At 56.7% G+C, this 22,565-nt stretch overlaps 3 protein-coding genes across 5 annotated transcripts in view; 2 read left to right on the top strand and 1 right to left on the bottom strand.

Moving 5' to 3' along the window:
* The window catches only part of SLC7A2 (solute carrier family 7 member 2), a 30,209-nt gene extending 25,020 nt beyond the window's left edge, over nucleotides 1-5,189 (top strand). Inside the window, exons 10-12 of the mRNA XM_038755037.1 lie at nucleotides 1,048-1,214; nucleotides 1,685-1,793; nucleotides 4,313-5,189. Of these exons, the coding sequence (XP_038610965.1) occupies nucleotides 1,048-1,214; nucleotides 1,685-1,793; nucleotides 4,313-4,518 (482 nt within the window). The 3' untranslated portion in view covers nucleotides 4,519-5,189. The remainder of the gene's footprint in view (nucleotides 1-1,047; nucleotides 1,215-1,684; nucleotides 1,794-4,312) is intronic.
* PDGFRL (platelet derived growth factor receptor like) lies at nucleotides 4,858-17,206 on the top strand. Its single transcript, XM_038755075.1, has 9 exons — nucleotides 4,858-5,044; nucleotides 10,282-10,284; nucleotides 11,846-11,911; nucleotides 12,733-12,809; nucleotides 12,922-13,058; nucleotides 14,569-14,720; nucleotides 15,216-15,515; nucleotides 16,125-16,264; nucleotides 16,875-17,206. The coding sequence occupies exons 1-9, from the start codon at nucleotides 4,858-4,860 to the stop codon at nucleotides 17,058-17,060; spliced, it is 1,248 nt and encodes a 415-aa protein (XP_038611003.1). The 3' UTR covers nucleotides 17,061-17,206.
* Nucleotides 17,207-17,807: 601 nt separating this feature from the next.
* The window catches only part of MTUS1 (microtubule associated scaffold protein 1), a 55,377-nt gene continuing 50,619 nt past the window's right edge, over nucleotides 17,808-22,565 (bottom strand). For all 3 annotated transcript variants that reach the window (XM_038754907.1, XM_038754908.1, XM_038754909.1), the window contains 5 exons: nucleotides 22,325-22,398; nucleotides 22,044-22,139; nucleotides 21,104-21,217; nucleotides 19,398-19,495; nucleotides 17,808-19,096 (listed from right to left, as the gene is read on the bottom strand). In XM_038754907.1, the coding sequence (XP_038610835.1) occupies nucleotides 18,916-19,096; nucleotides 19,398-19,495; nucleotides 21,104-21,217; nucleotides 22,044-22,139; nucleotides 22,325-22,398 (563 nt within the window). In that variant the 3' untranslated portion in view covers nucleotides 17,808-18,915. The remainder of the gene's footprint in view (nucleotides 19,097-19,397; nucleotides 19,496-21,103; nucleotides 21,218-22,043; nucleotides 22,140-22,324; nucleotides 22,399-22,565) is intronic.

Raw genomic sequence — 22,565 nt, 5'->3', positions numbered from 1 at the left:
CCACCCGTCATAGTCAGGACTGGGACTCCCAGACCAAAACTACTCTAAGTCCTCTGCCCTCCACTTTTCCTTTCCAAGCCTAGGGCTGTGTGCTCCTACTGTTGACACTTAAGCACCCACTAAGTGTTTTCTCCCTGCTCTATTCCCAGGGGCCCTGGAATTCCATCCCAGATGGTCCCCCAAGAACAAGCCCTGCGGGTGAACTAGCCCCCGGTGGCTTCTTCCCCCTCTCTTTTATTTGTGAGGGTGTCAAAGAGCAGACCCAGGGAGGGAATGGAGGATCATTCAATCCTTCAAATTTATTGAGCACTTGTTATGTGCAGAGCACTGTTCCAAGAACTTGGGAGAGTACAGTATAACAGAGTTGGTAAACACATTCCCTGCCCATAATGAGTTTACGGCCTACAGGAGGAACACCCTTGGCCCTGAATAGCCCTCTATTAGTCAATCAGTCAGTCAGTTATATTTAGTGAGCACTTAATGTGTGCAGAGCATTGTACTAAGCGCTTGGGAGAGTACAATATAACAATAATCAGACACACTGCCTGCTCACAATGAACTTACAAAACTGACAGTGGAACAGGGGAATATGGGGACAGAAAATGGGGACCCAGTCAGGGAACCGGAACAGAGCAGGGAGTCTTGGAAAAAGACAAGGGTTTCTTGTTTCTGGTGTGGTTATCACCATGATGCTTACTGAGCTGTGACTCTGTGCTAAACCTGAGGGGGCAGATGCAAGATTATCAGCTGGGACACAGTCTCTGACCCACGTGGAGCTCACAGTCCAAGAAGGAAGGAGAGCAGAAACTGTATCCCTATTTTACAGAGGAAGAAATAAGACCATGAGAGGTGAAGTGACTGACCCAAGGCCATCCTGCAGGCCAGTGGCAGAGCTGGGACCAGGATTGGGACTAGGGTCGATCTCCCGAGCCCCACTGTCTCTCCACCAGGCCCTGCAGCCTCCTAGCACACTGGTCACCAACAGAGGCCTGTCTGAGCTTCACATTATCCATCAAGACAACTGCAAACTGTTTTTTCTCCTTGCAGCTTTTCTGGTGTTGGGCCTCAGTATTCTGACCACCTACGGGGTCCAAGCAATTGGCAACTTGGAAGCCTGGAGCCTGGCCCTGCTGGTCGTGCTGATCGTTCTCTGCACTGCCATTGTCCTCATCATCTGGAGACAGCCCCAGAACCAGCACAAAGTGGCCTTCATGGTACGTGTGCTCGCCTCTCCTCCTCGGCAGATCAGGAGCTGTCCAGGCAGCAGCAGATGTGGCGCCTAGCCCCCCACATACCCACACACCCACCCCCTCCTCTGCCAGTCTGCCTGGGCTCTGCCATCTCCCTGAAGCCTCCCACCCCAGTAGCGAGGTAGACAAGAGGGGTTGGGGGGCAGAAAGGTCTGCAGCCCTTCTGTCCACCAGGGAGGCACTTGGTGCAGCGGGCGGGGCTGACTGAGGCAGGCTTCGCTGTCATTAGGATTGAGGCTGGGTGTGCTCTGGGCAGGTTGGGGCCCGGCAGTCATTGAGCATGCGTCTGTGCCAAGACCTGCGCTGACAGGGGTCCAATCTGACACAGTCCATGTCCCATTTCTTCCTCTAATGGGTCCAACAGAGGAGAGGGGGATGGCCCAGGTGGGGTTGGAGAGGAAGTGCTTCTTCACGGCCAGCGCGTTTGCCTGCAGGTGCCGTTTCTGCCTTTCCTGCCGGCGTCCAGCATCTTGGTGAACATTTACCTGATGGTACAGCTGAGTGCCGACACCTGGGTCCGGTTCAGCATATGGATGGTTCTCGGTAGGCCGTGCCGGGGTGGGAGCCCCTGGGTGGGTGGGGAGGGGTCCCAGGAAAAAGGTTCCCCAGCTTCCATCAGCATAAACCTGATTTCTGCCTCCTTGAGGCTAGGGGGACTGACTCCCCTGGCCCCACACCCCAGCTGAGCACTGAATCAATCAGTGGTATACATAGAACTAAGTTCTACACTTAGTTTGTGTAGAACATGGTACTGAGCACAGTACAGTTCATTATGAGCAGGGAACATGCCTATTAATTCTGTTGTATTGCACTCTTAGAATAGTGCTCCGAACACAGCAAGTGCTCAGTAAATTGCACTGATTGATGGCATACCGTTAGTTGGTAGGCACTATCCCTGCTCTCAAGATGCTTATAGTCTACAGACTGACTTTATAATAAATTACCATTAAGGGCAGCAACTTAGTATAAGATGTACGTAAGTACTGTGGGGGTGGGGATGGGAGAGAAACCTAAGTGCTTAGGTAGTAGGGAGGGAAAATAAGGTAGGGGGATGACAGCTTAGCCTGGGAAGCCTTCCTGGAGGAGATTAATCAATCAAGATATGATTTTAGTAGGTCTTTGAAGATGGAGAGAATGCTGGTCTGTTGGATATGTTAGGGGGAGGAAGTGCCAGGCTGGAGGGTGGATGTGAGCAAGGGGTCGACAGTGAGGCAGATGAAATCAAGGCACGGGGAATACGTTGGTGTTAGAGAAGCAAAGTGAAGGGGCTGGGTTGTAGTGGGAGAGGAGAGAAGATAAGTAAGGGGGAGAGAGCTGATGGTGAGGCGTTTCTGTTTGAGGTGGAAGTGAATGGGCAACCACTGGAGGCACTTAAGGACAGGGGACACTGGGGCAGAACGATTAAAAAAAAATTATCCAGGCAGCAGAGGGGTTTGTGGACTTTAAAGCACTCAGTCACTTCACCCGCTCCTATCCAGTCTCCCTGATTTCCTGCTGCATCCCAGCCTGTACACTTTGCCTCTAATGCCAGCCTATTTGTTGTACCTCGATCTCGTCTATCTCGCCGCTGATCCCTCACCCACATCCTGTCTCTGACTTGAAACTCCTTCCCTCTTTATATCTGATAGACCGTCACTCTCCCCACCTTCAAAACCATATACAAATCACATCTCCTCCGAGAGGCCTTCCCCAACTAAGCCCTCACTTCCTCTTCTCCCTCTCTTCCTTCTGCATTGCCCTTGCACATGGGATTTGCACCCTTTATTCACCCCACCCTCAGCCTCATAGCACTTATGTACATATCTGTAATTTATATTAACATCTGTCTCCCCATCCGCACCCTAAGTGCCTTGTGGGCAGGGAACATGTCTACCAAGTCTGTTATATTATACTCTCCCAAGAGCTTAGTACAGTGCTCTGCACACAGCAAGATAAATGCCGTTGATTGATAGATTGGAGTAGGGAGAGACAGGTGACAAGGAGATCAGTGAGGAGGCTGATGCAGTAATCGAGACAGGCTATGACAAGTGTTCGAACCAGCGTGGTAGCAATTTGGATGGAGTGGAAGGGATGGATTCTGGAGATGTCATGGAGATGGAATCGACAGGATTTAATTACTGACTGAATATGCGGGTGGAATGAGAGAGATGAATTGAGGATAATGCCAAGGTCATGGTCCTTGTGAGACAGGAAGGATGGTGGTGTTGCCGACAGTGGTGGAAAAGAACGAAAGAGGAGTGAGTTTGGGAGGGAAGATGAGAATCACTTGGGATGGATTCTGGAGATGTCATGGATATAGAATCGACAGAATTTAATTACTGACTGAATATGCGGGTGGAATGAGAGAGATGAGTTGAGGATAATGCCAAGGTCATGGTCCTTGTGAGACAGGAAGGATGGTGGTGTTGCCGACAGTGGTGGAAAAGAACGAAAGAGGAGTGAGTTTGGGAGGGAAGATGAGAATCACTTGAGTAACTGATTGCTTGACTGTACTCCCTCCAGCTCACGCCCCACCTCCTACCCTGCTCCTGCAAGCAGACAGGCACCTGCTTCAGAAGCCTTGGGCAGGCAACCTCGAGGCCCCCCCCAGGCAGAGCTAGGGTTCCCCTGGCTGGTACACCCCTCCTCAGCCTACTCTTCCCTGTCCTGCCCTTTCCCACCCTGCCCACTCTGCGGGGCTTCAGGGCCCAGGCAGCAGTGCAACTAGTTAGTGCAAGAACTGAGCCAGCTGAAGATACTCTGGGCATCCACTGGGGTCAGGCCCCACACGGGCTGGCATCTGGCTTCAGCCCTAGATGGGCACCTCAGTTGGGCACAGAGCGTGCCCGGATCAGGGCTGCTCTGAATCACTAGCTATTTTGTCAGGGCAAGGACTCTGCCTCTTATGTAGTCGTAGTCTCCCAAGCACTTAGTGCAGGTGCACACACAGCAAGCTCCCATCTACTACAGTGCTTTACATCCTGTAGGCACCCAATACAGCCTGCGGCATTATTGATTAATTGGGCGGTATGCCACTAGCGTCACTTGGATCCCTAACTTTGGAGTTTCTTTTCTGCTGCAAGGTTTCCTGATCTACTTTGCCTATGGCATCAGACATAGCCTGGAAGGCCTCCCTAGGGGTGAAGAAGAGGAGGAAGAGGAGGAAGATGCATATTTGGAAGCAAGCGGTGGCACGTTGGAGGTGAAGAGTGCCTTTGCAGCCAGGGAGCTGCACCCTGAGAACGAGCACACCCACTTCCTCCTTCAGGAACGAACCAGCCAGTGTTGATGCCGCAGCGCCAAGGCGGGGAGCGTGCGCAGCGGAGCAGCTCAATCAGTCGGTTGTGAGTCTGCTGCCGCCCTTGAACTCAACTGCCCTTGTGCATCGTGGTGACCCACCCGCAGTGTGGCCCTTTCCCAGTGTGGCCCACCTGCTGTGTGGCTCGTTCCCAGCCCTCCCACGGTGTGGACTGCCCTAGTGGGGCTGAACCCAGCGTGGCCCGTCCCCAGCATGACAGGATCCCAGCAGTGACCCACGGCCAACCTAGGGTGGCCTTCTCCCAGGGTGACCCATCCACCATGACCTGACCCCAAGCCCAGCCCATTCCCAGCGTGGCCCGTCCCCAGCATGGCCCTCCTGCAGTGTGGCCCCTCCTGTAGTGTCGACCCACCCTCAACATGGACCGTCCTCAACATAACCCATCCCCACCGTGGCCAAGCCAGTGTGGCCTGCCCCCAGTGTGACCGAACCCCAGCGAGAGCCAACCCAGCGTGGCCCTGCCCAGCGTGGCCCACCCAGGGGCTGGTGGAAGCTGGTGGGAGACACAGATCTCACACTGCCACCAAATGGAGACTTCTCCGTGACGATATCCCCGATGAGGGGCTGGAGGACAGGACGTGTCATGCCCATGGCAGGCGAGGGGGAGATTGTGTGTGTGTGTGTGTGTGAGTGTGTGGGGGTGTGGGGGTGGGTGTGTTTACGAGTGTGGTGGTGTACGTATGTGTCTGTGTGTCTTTCACATTGGCTGCATTCGTGTAAATTCACATCGCAATTCAAAATGATCCTGAATCCCGATTCCGAGGTCACAAGTGTGGATTTCTTCTCTAAACGAGCGGGCCTGCTGAGGAAGGGAGAAAGGCCAAAGGAGGAAGAGCGTTTGTCAATGGCCAGGGTGGAACTGTCTTGCCGCTTACAGCCTCCCGGCCACACTCTCCTCTTTTAAAAGAGAAGTGACCGTGAGTAATTGAACCCAGAATGACTGGGCTTCCTCAGGGCAGCCACTGCTGGGGAGACTGGGCCCATCCATCGTTTTGCCTAGGCCCTGGCGAGGCCCAAGGGCAACACTACATGTCAGTGACCCGAAAAAGTCAAGGTCTCAATACTTAACGTGTGTGTGCGTGTGTGCGTGTGTGTGTGTGTGTTTAGCAAACACTGCAGCTGGAGGCAGAGGGGATTGAGGGAAGACAGCAAACTAAAACAAGCAAACAAACAGATAGGCAGAGGGCATCTGACAAGAGTAATTCTGCGTGAGTGGGAAGCCTAGCTACTATGATTAGGAATAAGAACAAAGTCTCACTGCCCACCCTAGTCCCCACAGCCAACCTCAGGGAGTTGATCTTCTGCACTTAGAATAGCATCATCTTGGAACCCAAAGGACCACAGAGTGTGTGTGTGATTGCACATCCACTTCTGACTGGTCTTTCAGCTGGAAGCTGCCTCTGGTCCCCTAACAAAGAGAAGTCAGTGATGCAATCTGTTTTGTCCAGTCTGGGATGAGGAGCTGGAGAAGCCCAGGGTCATGTGTTTAGCACATCCCTTCTGGCTTCTTCCAAGGGCAGTTGGTGCAGATGCACCTTTTCACTAAGGCAACAAACTTCAGCACCTGCTTCCTTCTCTCCCCGAGGAAAACCAATCCATCTTCCTCTCTGGAGGCCCAACCACAGCCCACGTGCTCTTTCTTTCTTCAATTCTGTTTTCAGTTCTCATGTGGACCCCTGGGCCCTCTGAACGCTCCCTTCCTGCCTGGTGGCAAGAGGGGAGTGGACCATAGCAGCGGACCTGGAGGCTCAGTACGAGCCCTCTCCTCTCATCTTTCCCTGCTGAGATGTAGGGTTGGGCAGAACTTTCCAAGCAAACACATAGTGTTTAAAATGCCCTGATGCTGTCTGTCCCACCGAGTCAGGGAGAGCAGGTGGCCAGGCAGATCTCGGTTGGGAAGGCTGCACAGCAAATGCCGGGACACACAGAGAGGAAAGATAATGGTCTAGGCCACATTCCTGGGGAGAGGCTGAGAAATCCTGACCACGATGGTACTGACCAAACAGGGCTCAGATCCGGGGTGTCCTTGGCACCCCACAACCCTGTCCCTTCTCCAGCTGCCAGACTGACCTGGGTGGGCGATACCCAGGCCCCTGACTAGCAGCACCCCCCCACCCGGAATTGGGCTACCTCATGTGGCAAATTGTCACAGCTCCAGCTGCCAGCCTGTACACTTCTCAGAGCTGCCACCCTGGGAGAGCCAAGGGGCAGATTCAGATCCAACCCACTTTCCAACAGCTAATTAGCACATCACCTGGCCGGGGGGGGCAGCTTCATAACCTGTCTTTGTTTACTCCACACTGAGTTTCTGACTCCCTCTGACACACCGGTCTGCAAGGCCGAGCCTCATCGGCTACTTATGGCCCTATTCTCTGGGGATGTCCCGTTCCATCACAGCATGGGAGCCCTAGCTTGGAATCCCGGCCTTCTGGGTGCCCTCCTTCTAGCTTCCAATCCTGGTCTCCTTCCTCAGCCTCCCGGCCTCGTCTTCCCTGCAGGTTTGCTGATGGGGAGGGAAGTTAGGGGGTGATGAGTCGAGAGCCTCTGGCCCCAAGCTCCTCCGCATGACCCCTTCTGGCACCACCTTGAGCCCCTCACCAAAATCCAAGCTGATGGGAGCATTTCCAACAAGGCATGCTGCCGGCACCATCCTTGCACCCCACAAAGTGAAAACCTCGGGCAGATTTCCAAATTGGAAGATTTTGTAACACAAAAACCTTAGAGGGTTGCCTGCCTTTTCAGGCAAAGCTTCCTGTTTAGTCATAAAAGGCAGGGGGTGGGGGTATCTAATGTATTGCTCTGCATAACCGGGGGTGGGGGTGTGTGGGGGGTGTGTGTGGGGTGTGTGTGTGTGTGCGTGCGTGTGTGTGTGTCGATCCGGGGAGAGGTACGACAAAATGGATCCAAATTCTGCTTGCATTTGCTACCAAGGAAATTGGCTCCTTCTCCATTCTTAAGCCTTTCTATGTGAAGTTTTTAGGTTTTAAGCTATTTTTAACTATTACAATTTTATAGCGTGTACCATATTTTTTATAAATGAGTTCTTCGAGAAAGATATTTATACATTCATTTCTAGCAGAGATCACCAGATAATAATAAATACAATCGATTCTTCAGGCTCCTGAGTGTTTTACAATCCTCATGGGGAAAGGGGATTAATTTTGCTGATCATAGTCAGCGGCACTCAGCAGACCAGGGATCAGAATTGTGGCCTAAGGGCTGGACCTTCTGCCCGTCCTACAAGGGTCTTGGCTTTGTCCCTGCCAGGCCCTGCCCCTCTCCGCCCTTGGGAGGAGCCCCCCAGCATCCGACCCGGGACCGACCGACGGATGGCGGGCGGGAGGGGTGAAGAGAGGGATGGGCAGAGGGTGGGAAGGAGGGACGAATGGACAGAGGGAGGCAGGGAGATGGAGGGGGCAGGAGAGACGGACAGAGGGAGGGGAGGATTGATCCGGTAGACCTTCCCTCTCTAATAAGTTAACTCCTTGTGGGCAGGGACCATGCCTATTCTGTTGTACTGTGCTCTCCCACACGCTTAGAACAATGCTCTGCATATGGTAAGAGCTCAATAAATACTACTTATTAGTTGACAGAGAGGGAGGATGGGGAGGAACAGACGGACAAAGGGTGAAAGTATCAGACGGATGGATGGAGGGGGCCGGAGGGTTTTACTGAGACTGTCCTCTCCAGGTTCTCCTCCTATCTCTCTGACCGCTCCTTCTCAGTCTCTTTCGTGGGCTACTTCCCTGCCTCTCACCCCCTAACTGCGAGGGTCCCTCAGGGTTCAGTTCTGGATCCCCTATTTATTTTATTTTGTTAGTATGTTTGGTTTTGTTCTCTGTCTCCCCCTTTTAGACTGTGAGCCCGCTGTTGGGTAGGGACTGTCTCTATATGTTGCCAATTTGTACTTCCCAAGCGCTTAGTACAGTTCTGTGCACACAGTAAGCGCTCAATAAATACGATTGATTGATTGATTGATTGATTGATCCCCTTCTAGTCTTTGTCTACAGGCACTCCCTTGGAGAACTCATTTGCTCCCACAGCTTCAACTATCAATCAGTCAATCATATAATAATTATGGCATTTGTTAGACAATTACTATGTGCCAGGCACTGTACTAAGCGCTGGGTGGATACAAGCAAATTGGGTTGGACCCCGCCCCTGTCCCACCTAGGGCTCAATTTCTGAGCAGCGTGGAGAAGCAGCGTGGCTCAGTGGAAAGAGCACGGGCTTGGGAGTCAGAGGTCCTGGGTTCGAATCCCGGCTCTGCCACTTATCGGCTGTGTGACTTTGGGCAAGTCACTTAACTTCTCTGTGCTTCAGTTACCTCATCTATAAAATGGGGATTAAGATTGTGAGCCCCCCGTGGGACAACCTGATCACCTTGTATCCCCCCCAGCGCTTAGAACAGTGCTTTGCAAATAGTAAGCGCTTAATAAATGTCATCGTTAATCTCAATCCCCATTTTACAGATGAGGTAACTGAGGCCCAGAGAAGTGAAGTGACTTGCCCAAGGCCACACAGCAGACATATGGCAGAGTCAGGATTAGAACCCATGACCTTCTGACTCCCAGGCCACTATCCACTATGCCATGTTGTCCTTACTGTGTGCAGAGCACTGCACTAAGCATTGGGGAGAGTTTATTATTATCAAGTACCATCGAGTCATTTCCAATTCATAGCGACTCTATGGATACATCTTCTCCAGGATGTCCTGTCTACTGCCATAATCTGTAACCTTGCTAACGGTTCTTCCGTTGTCATTGACATGGTCTCTATCCATCTAGCTGCTGGTCTGCCTCTTCCATGTTTTCCCTGGACTGTTCCTAGCATTAGCGTCTGCTCCAGAAAATTAGTCCTTCTGATGATGTGCCCAAAATATGCTAATCTAAATCGAGTCATCTGGCCTTCCAAAGACTGCTTTGGCTTAAATTGCTCCAAAATCCATTTGTTAGTTTATTGGGAGCATGCAATACAACAAAACTAACAACAGACAGGTTCCCTGCCCGTAAGGAGCTTATAGTCTAGAGGGAGAGGCAGACATGAATATAAATAAAAAAATGATGGATAAGCTCATAAGTGCTGTGGGGCTGAGATGAATGGACAGAGGGGGCCAGGAGGAATGGTTGGACAGACAGATGGGGGTGGGAGGGTGGCCAGTGTGGCACCACAGTCCAGCCACACCACAGTCCAACATGGGAAGGACCCCAGCAGGTGCCAGAAAACTGCCCCCAGAAAGGAACCTAGCCTGTGGGTCCCTTTAATCACAGTATCTTCAACTCCTCCTCCCTCTACCTCATATTCCGGTAAACCACCAAATCTTCCCCGTTTTCCTCCACAACATCTCCAGGATCCATCCTTTCCTCTCCATCCAAATGGCTGACCCGCTGATCCAGACATGTGGAATATTCCCAACTCAGCTTCTGCATCAGCCTCGGCCTCCTTCTCTGCTGGCCACCCGGCCTCCAGTTTCTCCCCTTTCCAGGCCTTTGTTCTCTCTGCTTGCCCAGATCATTTTTCTAAAACACAGTTCTGCCCACATCAGTTTCCTCATTTAACAAGGGAGGGAACTGAGGCCTGGAAAAGATAAGTAACTTGCTCAAGGTCACAGAGCAGGCAAGTGACAGCCTGGATTAAAACCCAGGTACTCTGATTCTCAGGCCCAGACTCTTTCCCACCAGGCCAAGCTGCTCTTTAAATGGAAATAAGTTGACCGCTCTCCTTGCCCCTTAGATTGTGAGTCCTGTTTGAGACAAGGATTTTTTGTCTGCCTTACTAATTATCTTGAACCTACCCCAACACTTAGTATCATCCTTGACAGGTAGTAAACATTTGCTAAATTAGAAGGATGGAGGAAAGGGGGGTATGTGAATAATTACGGTGCCTGACTCCCTCCCCAGATGTCCAATTCTTCAAGGGCAGGGATTGTGTCAGTTTAATCTATTATATTAATTGCTCCCAAGGCTTAGTGTGGTCCTCTACACAAAGTAGGTGCTCAGTAAATTTCAATTTTGGATTGGAGGTGGCTGTTACCATCAGTCATGAGGTATCTGCCCTGACCCCAACCTCACTCCTGAGCTCCCTATTCCACATCCCAAGGTCTAGATTATTGCTATTCCTATTCACGAGCAGGGAAGAGAGGAGTCTGGGAGTCTACTGACCTGCTCCTTCTGTCCCCCCACAACACCTTGGCAGGGATAGGGCCATATTGGTTCTCCTTTCTCAAGGGAGAAAGCTGTGTATAGGAAAGGGGCATAGTTGGCAGCCTATACTAGTCCCACTGAACCCTTCATCCTGCCCAGAGCCAAACTCAAAGGGCCTGTGTGTGTGCATGTATGCACTTGCATAAGTACATACACTTGGGGAGGACATATACAGCCTCCCAGGATTTCAAATCATGCAACTTGGATGACTGGCAGTATTATTATTAATAATAAAAATAATAATAATGGCACCTGTTAAGCACATATTATGTGCCAAGCCCTGTTCTAAGCACTGGGGGAACACAAGGGATACAATGGAATGAGGTTGTCACACGTGGGGCTCACAGACTTAATCCTCATTTTACAGATGAGGTAACTGAGGCACAGAGAAGTTAAGTAATAACAATAATGATGGCATTTGTTAAGCACTTACTATGTGCCAAGCATTGTTCTAAGCGCTGGTGGGGGGATACAAGGTAATCAAGTAGTCCCATACGGGGCTTACAGTCTGAATCCCCATTTTCCAGATGAGGGAACTGAGGCCCAGAGAAGTGAAGTGACTGGCCCAAAGTCACTGGTGGAGTCAGAATTAGAACCCATGACCTCTGACTCCCAAGCCTGTGCTCTTTCCACTAAGCCACAATGCGTTTCAGACTGTGAGCCCACTGTTGGGTAGGGACTGTCTCTATATGTTGCCAACTTGTACTTCCCAAGCGTTTAGTACAGTGCTCTGCACACAGATTGATTGATTGATTGATTGATTCTCCTGTACTGAGTTTCCTATCAGTATTCTTGCTGGACTATTATACATCCCTCGACTTGAATACCGCGGTTCACTGGGAGGGGTTGCTTAGACATTAATGAAGTGGGCTGTACAGCGAATGCATCCATCGAACAATCAATCGGTCGATCGATCAGTAATCAATGCGGCGGGCCCCGGGGCGCGCCCCTGCCCCAGCGGCCAGCAGAGGGCGGAGGGCCGAGGCCCCGCCCGGGGTTCAGAGGGAAGAAACTTTCCCAAACTCCGGCTTCTCTTCCCAAATACCTTCCTCGCACAGACCCGACCTCCCGCCGCCTCTTCCCGCCCGGCTCAGGCCCGAAGATGCGGGGGAGCCTTCTGCTCGGCCTCCTGCTCCTGCTGACCCCGGCGCCGCTGGACGGTCTGTGACCGCGATGGGCAGGGAGGGGGAGAGGGGAGGGAGAGAGGGGAAGGGGGAAAAAACCAAAGGGGGGAAGGGGAGAGAGGAGGGGGGGAAAGGGAAAGGGGAGGAGGAAAAAGGAAATGGGGGAAGGGGAGAGAGGAGGGGGGAAAAGGGAAAGGGGGAGGGGGAAAAAGGAGAGGGGAAGAGAGGAGGGGGAAAGGGGATGAGGAAAAAGGAAATGGGGGAAGGGGAGAGAGGAGGAGGCAAAAGGGAAAGGGGGAGGGGGAAAAAGGAGAGGGGAAGAGGGGAGGGAGAAAGGGGAGGAAAAGGGGAGGGGGAGAAGGAAAAGGGGAGGGGGTAAAGGAGAGGGGAAGAGGGGAGGGGGAAAAGGAGAAGGGAAGAGGAGAGGGGGGAAAATGAGAAGGGAAGAGGAAAGGGGGGAAAATGAGAAGGGAAGAGGGGAGGGGGAAAAGGGTGAGGAGAGAGGGGGATCAGCGCTTAGAACAGTGCTTGGCACATAGTAAGCGCTTAACAAATACCATCATTACTATTGTGAGGGGGTAATTGGTGCCAGAGGGAGGGGGAGGGGGCTGCCGTGGTGTCCATCTGACCTGCCCCCGCCCCCCGCCCCCCGGCCCATCGTGGGTCAGGGCCTGGCTCCGCGGGCCGGGGCGGGGTGTCCACGTGTCGGCGGGGAATGGAGGGGGCAGGGCCGGGGGCAGGGCGAGGGCCCGCGGCGGGTGGCCGGGCCGGACCGGACCCGAGAAGGGCCTCGGGGGCCAGCCGGGGGGCGGCCACCGGACCCTCAGCGGCCTCCTCCCCCTCCCCGCCCGCTCCAGCCGCCGGCCCGCCTCGCCCGGAGGAGCCCGGGCTCGGGCCGGCCCGTCCAACCCCCCGGCAAGCCAAGCCCAAAGCGGTGCGGGCCCGGGCCCGGCCCCGCCCCCAGGCCCCCGGCCCCCAGCCCTCCGGCCCCCAGAGCCCCGGCCCCCAGCCCTCCGGCCCCCAGGCCCCCGGGCCGCGGGTGCTAGACCCTGCGCGCGCCCCCCCGGCCCGCAGCCCCGCTGACCGTCCCCGCCGGACGCGCCCTCGAGCTGCGCTGCAAAGGCGGCAAGGTGGGCTGGACCCTCCCCGCCGCCCTGGACGCCGCCCGGGACCCCAGGCTCAGGTACCGGCCCCGGGGGGGTGGAGGGGGGGCACCGGGCCCCGGGGAGACCGGGGGGCCGCCCAACCGGGAGAGCACTCCCACCTGCAGCCGGCGCAGTAGGGCAGTAAGCCGTCGTGGGCCGAAGATGGGGACTGCCAGGGGACGGGCAGGGAACGGGCAGAGGACGGGCTGGGGCAGGGCAGGGGCAGGGCAGGGAACGGGCAGAGGACGGGCAGGGGCAGGGCAGGGCAGGGAACGGGCAGAGGACGGGCAGGGGCAGGGCAGGGAATAGGCAGAGGACGGCCAGGGACAGGGCAGGGAACATGCAGAGGATGGGCAGGGGCAGGGCAGGGCAGGGAACGGGCAGGGGATGAGCAGGGGCAGGGCAGAGGATGGGCAGGGGCAGGGCAGGGAATAGGCAGAGGATGGCCAGGGACCGGGCAGGGAACATGCAGAGGACGGCCAGGGGCAGGGCAGGGAACATGCAGAGGACGGGCAGGGGCAGGGCAGGGAACATGCAGAGGACGGGCAGGGGCAGGGCAGGGAACATGCAGAGGACGGGCAGGGGCAGGGCAGGGAACAGACAAAGGACAGGCAGGGGCAGGGCAGGGAACGGGCAGGGGATGGGCAGAGGATGGCCAGGGACAGGGCAGGGAACATGCAGAGGATGGGCAGGGGCAGGACAGGGCAGGTCTATTAGGCCAGCCCACAGACTGGGACCGGGATCAGGACCAGAACCAGTGAAGGGGCCGGTGCCCGGCCAGGGCAGGCCCCCTAGGCCAGGCCACGGCCTGGGACCAGGACCAGGACCAGGACCAGAAGCCAGGTCAGAGCAGGGGCCAGATCAGAGCAGAAGCCAGGTCAGAGCAGGGGCCGGCACGGAACAGGGCAAAGGGGCCAGGCCAGGGGCTGGGACCGGGACCAGAGCAGAAGCCAGGTCAGAGCCGGGGACATCAGAGCAGGGGCCAGGTCAGAGCAGGCCAATGGGGCCAGACCAGGGACCGGCACCAGGACCAGGACCAGAACCAGAGCAGAAGCCAGGTCAGAGCAGGCCCACGGGGCCAAACCTGGGGCTGGGACCAGGACCAGAGCAGGGGCCGGGTCAGAGCAAGCCAATGGGGCCAGGGAAAGAGGCAGCCAAGGGCAGGGGCTGGGGCCAGGGCCAGAGCCGAGGAGGCCCACGGGACCGGAGCAGGCCTGAGCTGCTCTTTCCCACCCTTGCAGTTAGGGCTCTGGCTGGACTCATCCCTCTGTAGCCAGAGCATCGGCCAGAAGCCTTAGCAGTGGGGCGGGCCTCCCCTGGAAAGTCACCGTGGACCCCAGCCCCTGGGGATCCCAGTCTGAGGAGTAGGCATTAACCCTCAGAGCAGCAAGCATCAAATCTAGCCCCCACTAGTCAATGGAGCCACCAAGGCAGAGACATGCCTAGCAAGGGCAGCGGTTCACGGGCAGGCCAGGCTGCACCCCCGGTGACTACAGGCGTCTTCTCTCCACCCCCCTGACCGGTGCCGACGGCCGTCCCCCTGTCCAGTATCCAACAGCACGAACGCTACAGTCAGCTTGTCCTGGCCAACGTCAGCGCGGCCGACACAGGACAGTACGGCTGCTGGCCGCAGCTCTGCCCGGGCCCCGGCTGTGGGAGGGACGAGGCCAAGACCATCTCCACCTATGTCTTCGTTCCTGGTGAGATTTGGTCCACCCTGCCCCAGATGGAGCTCACCTAATGAGTCCGGACACTGGACTCCAGACCCCTCTCCTGCAGGTGCTCCCTAGGCCTGGCCCTCCGTGTCCCCTCACTTTGACCCTGCACTGTCCTCCCAGCTAACAGGCAGTCACTCCCTTCTTCACCACCCCCCATCCAGATAACCACCCCCTCCCCATCTCCTTCTGCCATCGCCCTAGGTACCTCGGCCCCTCTAGACTGGACGCTCGTTATGGGCAGGGAATGTGTCTGTCATATTGTTATACTGGACTCTCCCAAGCACACGGTAAGTGCTCAATAAACACAATTGATTGATTAACCGGGCCCCCAGCCGGCAAATAACCATCCTCATCTACCCTGGAAAACTGGTCCCAGGCCCCCAACTCCCCGAGTAACCAGCCCCTTCCGCCTCCATCCCCTCGGGTAACCGGTCCCCCACCCAATACTAACCACCCACCCCTTCACCCCTCCTGCAGAGGAGGGTGAGCTGTTCGTGCCTTCCCCGAACTACTTCGACGTGGTGTACCTGATGGCAGACCAGCCGGCCGTGGTCCCCTGCAGAGTGACGGTGCCGGCCGCCAGGGTCACGCTGCACAGAGAGTTCCCGGCCCAGGAGATCGTGGCCAACGGCAACCGGTCGGAAGTCATTTACGACTCCCAGAGGGGCTTTGTGTTTCCGCGACCCCGGGCAGAGCACCAGGGTGTCGTGTACTGCCGGGCCGACGCGCAGGGCCTGGTCCAGGTCTCCAACAGGTACCAGCTGCTCTTTGTGGCAGGTGAGCTACGTGCCCATTTTCTGGAGGCAGTCGCTGAGGCCCGGAAGCTGGCCTCATTGACGGGTGCATTTGGGTCTCGGTTTCTGGGGTCAAGCTCGAAGGTCGGGGTGATTAGGGGTGTAAGGCGCCTTACCCTCCTCCAACACTACTGTCCCCATTGGGGAGCTGGGCTATGCCTGCCCTCTGCTCTAACAGCGACCAAAGATCCCCACCCTGACACACACATCTCTGGGCCCCACTCTTGTCCTCCTGTCCACCTTCCAGACTGTTCCCTGATCACCCCCCCAGGAACCCCTTGCCCCTGCCCCAACCCCCAGGACTCCTCTGAGGAAGGTTCTCTTCACGACCCCAATTTTCCCAGTAGAGAGGGAACTTTAAGGCCCAAGCCTCAAACACTATGTAGATAAGTCCAGTGTCCCCCTGGTTCACAGCTGTCAGCACATCGGCCTGGTCCCTCTGGTCCCCCTACCCTGATGCAGTCCTTTGGCCCGGACTGCAAACCAGCTTGTGCTGGGTGGAGGGAGGGGCAAGGAGGGGCACCAAGACCCAGGATCTATTGGCGGCCAACAACTGGAGCGACACCTGCCATCCCATCCCTCATATCTGCAGTGCCCAAGGGGCCCCCACCCACCACCATCCTGGCCACAGATGGCCGCACACGGGGCAGGGGCCGCATCAGCGTCCATTGCTCAGCCCTGGGGCAGCCCGGTATCGAGGTGGAGTTCAGTTGGACTTACCCAGGTCAAAAGGTCAGTGGAACACACCCAGGTCAGGCCCTGGGCAGGGACTTTTAAGGAAAGCTCCCCTCCCCTCCCCAAGCCAGCCTCCCAGCTGACTCCTATCCTCCTGCCTTGAACAGGGGAGGCCCAGGTGGGCCACCTGGGTCGGATCTCATTGCCACCAGGGAGGCAGTGATGGTCTACCTGGGTCAGATCTCATAGCCACCAGCGAGGCCAAGGCAGTCTACCCAGGCCAGATCTCACGACCACCGGGGAGGCCGGAGAAATCCAGCCTCCCAGACTGCCTCATTGGCTTCCTTCTCTTTCCTACTCCTTGCATCCTTCTCTACTGCACCCTTTCCTCTTCCCTCAGTCTTCCCACAGCTGAGGTGTGGGGCTGGGGGCGGTTCATGGCCACATCTTTAGGACCCCCTGCTCCCCCAAACTGAGCACAGGTGAATGTGGTAAAGCCCACTCCCACTGCACCACTGCTGCCCGGGCCCCCCACCCTGCCTCACTGTGTCCCCATCAAGAGGTGGGAGGGGGTGGGCACAGTCATCCTGGAGCCCAGCACAGGGCGGGTTGGCGGCGAGGCCATAGTGGGCAGATATCCTCACCATGCTCCCCCGGGGTGGGCCAGGACCGGCGACCTGTGACCATTCAGGACTCCTGGCGATTGGTGCCCCGCGGGGACGTCCACACCACCAGGGTGTCCACCAGCGTACTGACCCTCGATGATTTTGCCAGCGCCGACGCCGGCCTCTACACCTGCGCAGCCCAGACGCCACAGGGTCGGACCACTGTGGCTGTCCAGGTTGGGGTCTGAGCTTGGGGGGAGGGAGGGAGGAAGGGAGAGGGCTACGGTCGCCCAGGGACGGGATCGCTGGTTTCTCATGCTGCCCCTCCATGGGGGCCACCGGGCGGCCAGTGCAGTCGCCTCCAGTAAAGCCACGCAGCACTGTCTCGCGGAAACGTGTCTTGTCCTGTGGGCTTTCCCTGCCTGCTGCCGCCGCAAGTGGCTAGTTTGGTGTCCCCTCTGGGCCTTCCCCTGGGCCACTCACGAGTCATCCCAAGCAGGGGCTGAACGGCACTGACTGGGGAGGGGTGGGGCCGGATTGGGGAATTGTCCCGGATAAGCCACAGGGACCCCCTGGTCCCATGACCAGTCACGGCCCTCGGGTCAAAACAGGTTCAAATTTTCGGTCAGAAAATGAACTTTTGTTTGTAAGACAGGATGGAGTGTCCAGGGGCGCTGGTGCTTTCCCCTTCCCATGCCCTGGCCTTGAGGGCTGGGTCCATGCTGGGTGTGGACATGCCCATTGCCACAGCGCTTCCAAAGGCCATCCCAGCCCTTGGCAAGGTGTGGCAGCTGGTGTTGTGCTCCTGCTGAGCAGAAGCACCATGGCACAGGGCATCGCTGAATTGCGGGTAGAAACAAGCATATGCCGTGAGGGTGGATGCTTCCGCAACAGCCGCCCTCTCCCCACTCCCAGAGCCAGGAGCCCCAGTCCCTGGGCTCACAGTCCAGGTGCAACCTCACCCCTTCTGCCTTAGAACCAACTCCACCAGCCTCTGAAATCAGTAAAAATGCATTTATTAAACACCCACCAACTGCAAAACACATGACCCGCCGCCGCCACCTTTGACTCGGGAAGGTTCCGATCGGAGGCAACCCCGCCCCAGCAAGCCTCAGGCGTTTGTGGTCAGAAGTGCCGAAAAGCTTAGGAGCCAATCCTATCTAAGCCCATGCCCAGCACGAGGCACGCAGTGGCCGCTGTCAGCATTAGCCTCTCCCCTGGTGACCACTTCGGCTTCAAAGTCGTTCCGGGTCAACTGGAACGGCTCAAACGGAACATGCTACTGCATCTGGGCCACCTGGAGCGGCTCAAAACGGACCACCTACCTCACCCAGTCCCTAGGCGGAACGTGTGGCCAGGAAGGCCTTCTCCAGCCACTTCCTGTAATGATCATCAATCGTATTTATCATCAATGGCAGCAGGCGCTCCTCTGGCTCCCGGTGCTCCAGTCCCTCCCCAGTACCGCATATGAGGTTGTGTCCCTGATCGCCCTCGGGCACCCACCTGGATTTTCTCTGCCCAGATCCCCCTCTCACGCAGTTACCTGGAACAGTGGACATGGCGGTGGGGAGATGTCCCAGTGTGGGATAATGATTGACAGGCTCCAATCCAATCAATTAATTAATTAATGCTCCACCTAGGGTCCTCTATGCCCGCTGCTCTGGGTGAGGCCGGAAGTCCAGCAGCCATTCCAGCTGGATTCTGGGGAAGGGCAACCGCTGCCAACCACCTAGACCCTCAGAAGGAAATTGGCCCTGAGGCTGGGTGTGAGGGGGAGAGGGGATTCCTAGTTTGACCTCTGACTTTGCCCGTTGACAGCTTGGGCCTTCACAGGGACAACGTTGGGCTGAGTGAAGCTCCAGCTTTCATCAGGCGGTGACGGCGGCAGGCACCCCCCTCCCCCCCAACCCTCACCCTGGGCAGCGGCCTCCCGGCCCCGGATCGGATCCTCCCCTGGGCCGGGCCAGACTGGCCCTTCACCCCAAGTGCCGTGTGCAATCCCCAGCCCGCGCCGTGTGCAGCCCTGTCCTCCCGTGGGACCAGAAGAGCCGTTTCTGACATCCGGTGTCCAGTTCCAGTTCAGCAGCGCGGGGCGGGCCGACGTCATCTCGGGGAGGAACTGGGGCTGGGGTCCTGCGGGGCCGGGGGGGATTTCCGGGGGCTGCATAGGTCGCCATTGTGCAGTTTCCACAGCAGCTCCTCGTTCTCCATGGACAGGCGCTTGTTGACCTTCGACTCCTTCTCCAGTGACTCCTGCAGCACTGCCTGCTCTGTTGAAAGCTGCCTGAAAGAGGAACAGCCCAGGGCCCCGGGCCAGGCCTCCAGTCAGTCTGAGGGAGACAGGGAGGATGGGCATCTGCAGGGGCAGGGGCCAGCAGGGTTGCTGGGGCCCACTGCAGGCCCAAGCACTAGTGGTGCCCCGGGGGGACAAGCAGGGTGCTGGGTTCAAAGATTTCACACCCCACGCCCCGTGTCATCCCCCCATCCTTGGCCGGGCCCATCCGCCCCTCGTGTCAGAGCTCCATTTGCAAACAGGCCCCCGGCATCGAGCCCTGGGCGCGGGGTGTGGCCAGGGGCCTACCTACCTGGAGAATGCCAGGTGTTTGTCCATGCGGGCTTTCAGCTCCTCATTCTCCTGCTGAAGTCGTTGCAGCTTCTCCACCAAGGCCGCATTGTGGTCCACCTGGTGGAAGGCGGAGTGGCCGTCACCTGGGACCGGCACCCGAGCAAGCAGGCGTACAAGGCTGTGTGCAAGCCCACCCGCTGCAACCCCTCCTTCGGGTGTCATCCCCTCCAAGATGCCACCCCCTGGGGACAGACTCTCGGGACCACAGAACTGTGGTCAGCAAGTCTTGTCCCACAGAAGGCACAAAGGGGTTGGGATCCACATTGGGCTAACTGGAGTGGTAGGATCCGAACTCAGCGTCTTTGAGCCGGCCTGGGTGAGGATGGACTCAAACAAGGTCACCCTGCCGGGCCCCAGCCCTAGTGGTCACCTTAGCTCCCCCAGGGAAAGCGAGATGGGCAGAGGCTCTGGGCTGGATATGGCAGCCAAGAGTACCTGAGTTACTGGGCAGCAGTAAGTGTGGGAACTCAGGTTGCCTAGAAGCTCTGAGACTTACCGATGCCTAGCTCCATCCGAGGCAAGTGCTTGGTCAGACACCAGGCACAGCCCCACCAGGCAGCAGCTGAGGACACAGACCATCGCCAGGCTGGGGAGCTGTGGAAGCCAGCCCCTGGACAGTCTGTCCTTTCTTTCCCACAAACGTCATTTCAAGTTAACCTACCTGCCCTGGGGCTGGGTGGTAGGTTGGGTCTGGGCTCCTAACCTTGTTTTGCATAGAACTAAAACAACATCTGGGAGATGCCCCGTGGATACTTACAACCGTTGGCCGATTGTCCTCCTGGACGCTCATCTTCAGGGCCAGGGATGGACCAACCCACACCCCGACTCTCCCCTCTCCATCCCAGACTCTCCCCCAAGTACGGGCATCCATAATCCCAGAGCCATCAGGAAGCAGAGAATGAAATTAGCCCGGGCCTTCTGCCCCCCTTCAGCGATGTTCTTGGTTCCCATTTCCCAAAACAAGTAGTCCCAGTGGCAATTTTGGGTGCTGCAGAGTTTGCCTGCTGAGGCGAGAGTAGGTGGGAATGCAGGTGGGCAGGGGAGTAGTAGTAGAAGCATTTCTTAAGCACCCACAGTGCTTGGGAAGGACAGGATCAAGAAGGGATACTGCCTGCCCACAGAGAGCTTCCACTTTAGCAGGCATTCCAACCAGAGGGTATCCTCCCCGTGCCTAGCCCTACCCTCGCAACGTTTGATATTCAACCAGCCCTACACACTCAACGGACCCAGGACCTCTCTACCAGTTTAGTTCTGTCCAGCTTCCTCTAACCCTCCTCTTTGTCCCTAATAATCTCAGAGGGTACAGCGTACTTTCACAGATCCTCACAACATCCCTGTGAGGTACGGGGAGGCAAGATGGGAGTAATCCCATCTTGCCAGTGGAGGAAGCTCGTTGTGGGCAGGGCATGTCACTGTTTATTATTGTACTGTACTTTCCCAAGCACTTAGTACAGTGGTCTGCACACAGTATGTTCTCAATAAATACAACTGAATGAATGAATGAAAGACAACAGACCCAGAGAGGCTCAGTGACTTGCCCGAGGCCACACAGGAGGCCAGGGGCAGGATTGGGGCTAGAGTCTGGGTCCCCACCCAGTGCTCTTGCCTCAACTCCCCAAATTTGTTGCCCGTATCACCCCCAGGCTCTGCCTCCCCCAGACCCACCAGTTTCTCCATCTTCAGCAGCTTGATGTCCTGCTGGTGCAGTTTCTCGTTCTTGATCTCCAGCACGGCTCTCAGGCTCTCCAGCTCCTGCTCCAGGTACATGAGCTGGGGGTTCTTGGGAAAAGGTCAAAACAGCAGCACGTCTGAGTGACCTTGGGCCCCCGGCAGCCCCACTTTGGCAGCCTTGGCCTGCCCCATCCAGGAGGTCTTCCCGGGGTTAGCCCATTCTCTGATTTTATGGCATCTGTTAAGCGCTCACTACGGTGCCAGGCACAGTACTGAGCACTGGGTAGATACAAACTAGTCAAGTTGGACACGGTCCATGTCCCACGTGGGACTCACAGTCTTAATTCCCTTTTTACGGATGAGGTAACAGGCACAGAGAAGTGAAGTCACTTGCCCCAAGTCACACAGCAGACAAGGGGTGGAGGCAGGATTAGAACCCAGGTCCTTTTGACCCCCAGGACCGTGCTCTATCCACCAGATCGCATTGCCTCGTGGATACTTCCCTCACAGAGAGCTGCTCCTGCCTCACCAGGACCCCCCGAGCCCGAGCTCCTCCCCATGTCCTCCACACAGAGACCACCACCCCCGGCCCCAATGGGCTTGGAGGGATCCATCAGCCACAGCCGGCAGCCAGGGTCCCTGCGGCACATGCACACACACACACGCACACCCCGCCCCCACCCACGGACAGACAAGGGTCAGCAAGGGAGGGCTGTCTGCTCGGCAGCCGCTTAACCCGAGAGCAAGGGGGAGTCTTAAAACTGATTTTAATGTCTTTCTCCCCGTCTTGACTGCAAGCTCATTGTGGGCAAGAAACGTATCTACCAACTCTGTTGTAATGTATTCCCCCAAGAGCTTAGCACAGTGCTCTGCGTAGGGTAACTTCTCAATAAAATACCATTAATTGATTGATTGGGGTGGTAGTCCAACTCACTTGGTCTGCTTTCTCCCTGGAGAGCCTCCGCTGTTCCTCCTGCTTCAGCCTCTCCCCAACAGCCTCATTCTCGGCCTGGAGCTCGAGGATCTGCTTCTGGAATGCAGGCCGGTGGCCGCTCAGAAATGGCCTCGGTGCCCTGGCTCGACTGCTGGAGGGATGATGGGGGCAGAAGGGAGGAACCCCGGGCCGGCCAAATCCCATCCCGGGGGGAAGGTCAGGGTGGGCACTGAGCAGGCCGTCTTCAGGGCTGTCCGCAGGGGCGTCTGGAAGCTACCCACCTCTAGCAGCTCCCGTCTCTCTAGTAGGGAGTCCTCCAGAGACTTCTTGTCCTGCTCGTGGCTCCTCTTGATTTCTGAAAACAGGGAATGCAAGCTTTCAATCACTCGATCGATCGGATTGGCTGGGCCCTTTCCGTTCACACAGCACTGAACTGAACGCTCGGCAGAGCACAATACATTAGAGTTAGTAGTCCCAATGCCTGACCTCAGAGAGCTTAGACCTCAAAGGTGTAGCAGGAGA

The sequence above is a fragment of the Tachyglossus aculeatus genome, chromosome 12, assembly GCF_015852505.1.
Source record: "Tachyglossus aculeatus isolate mTacAcu1 chromosome 12, mTacAcu1.pri, whole genome shotgun sequence".
Lineage (NCBI taxonomy): Eukaryota > Metazoa > Chordata > Mammalia > Monotremata > Tachyglossidae > Tachyglossus > Tachyglossus aculeatus.
Note: the sequence above shows the minus strand (reverse complement) of the source record. Positions and strands in the feature narration are given on the sequence as shown.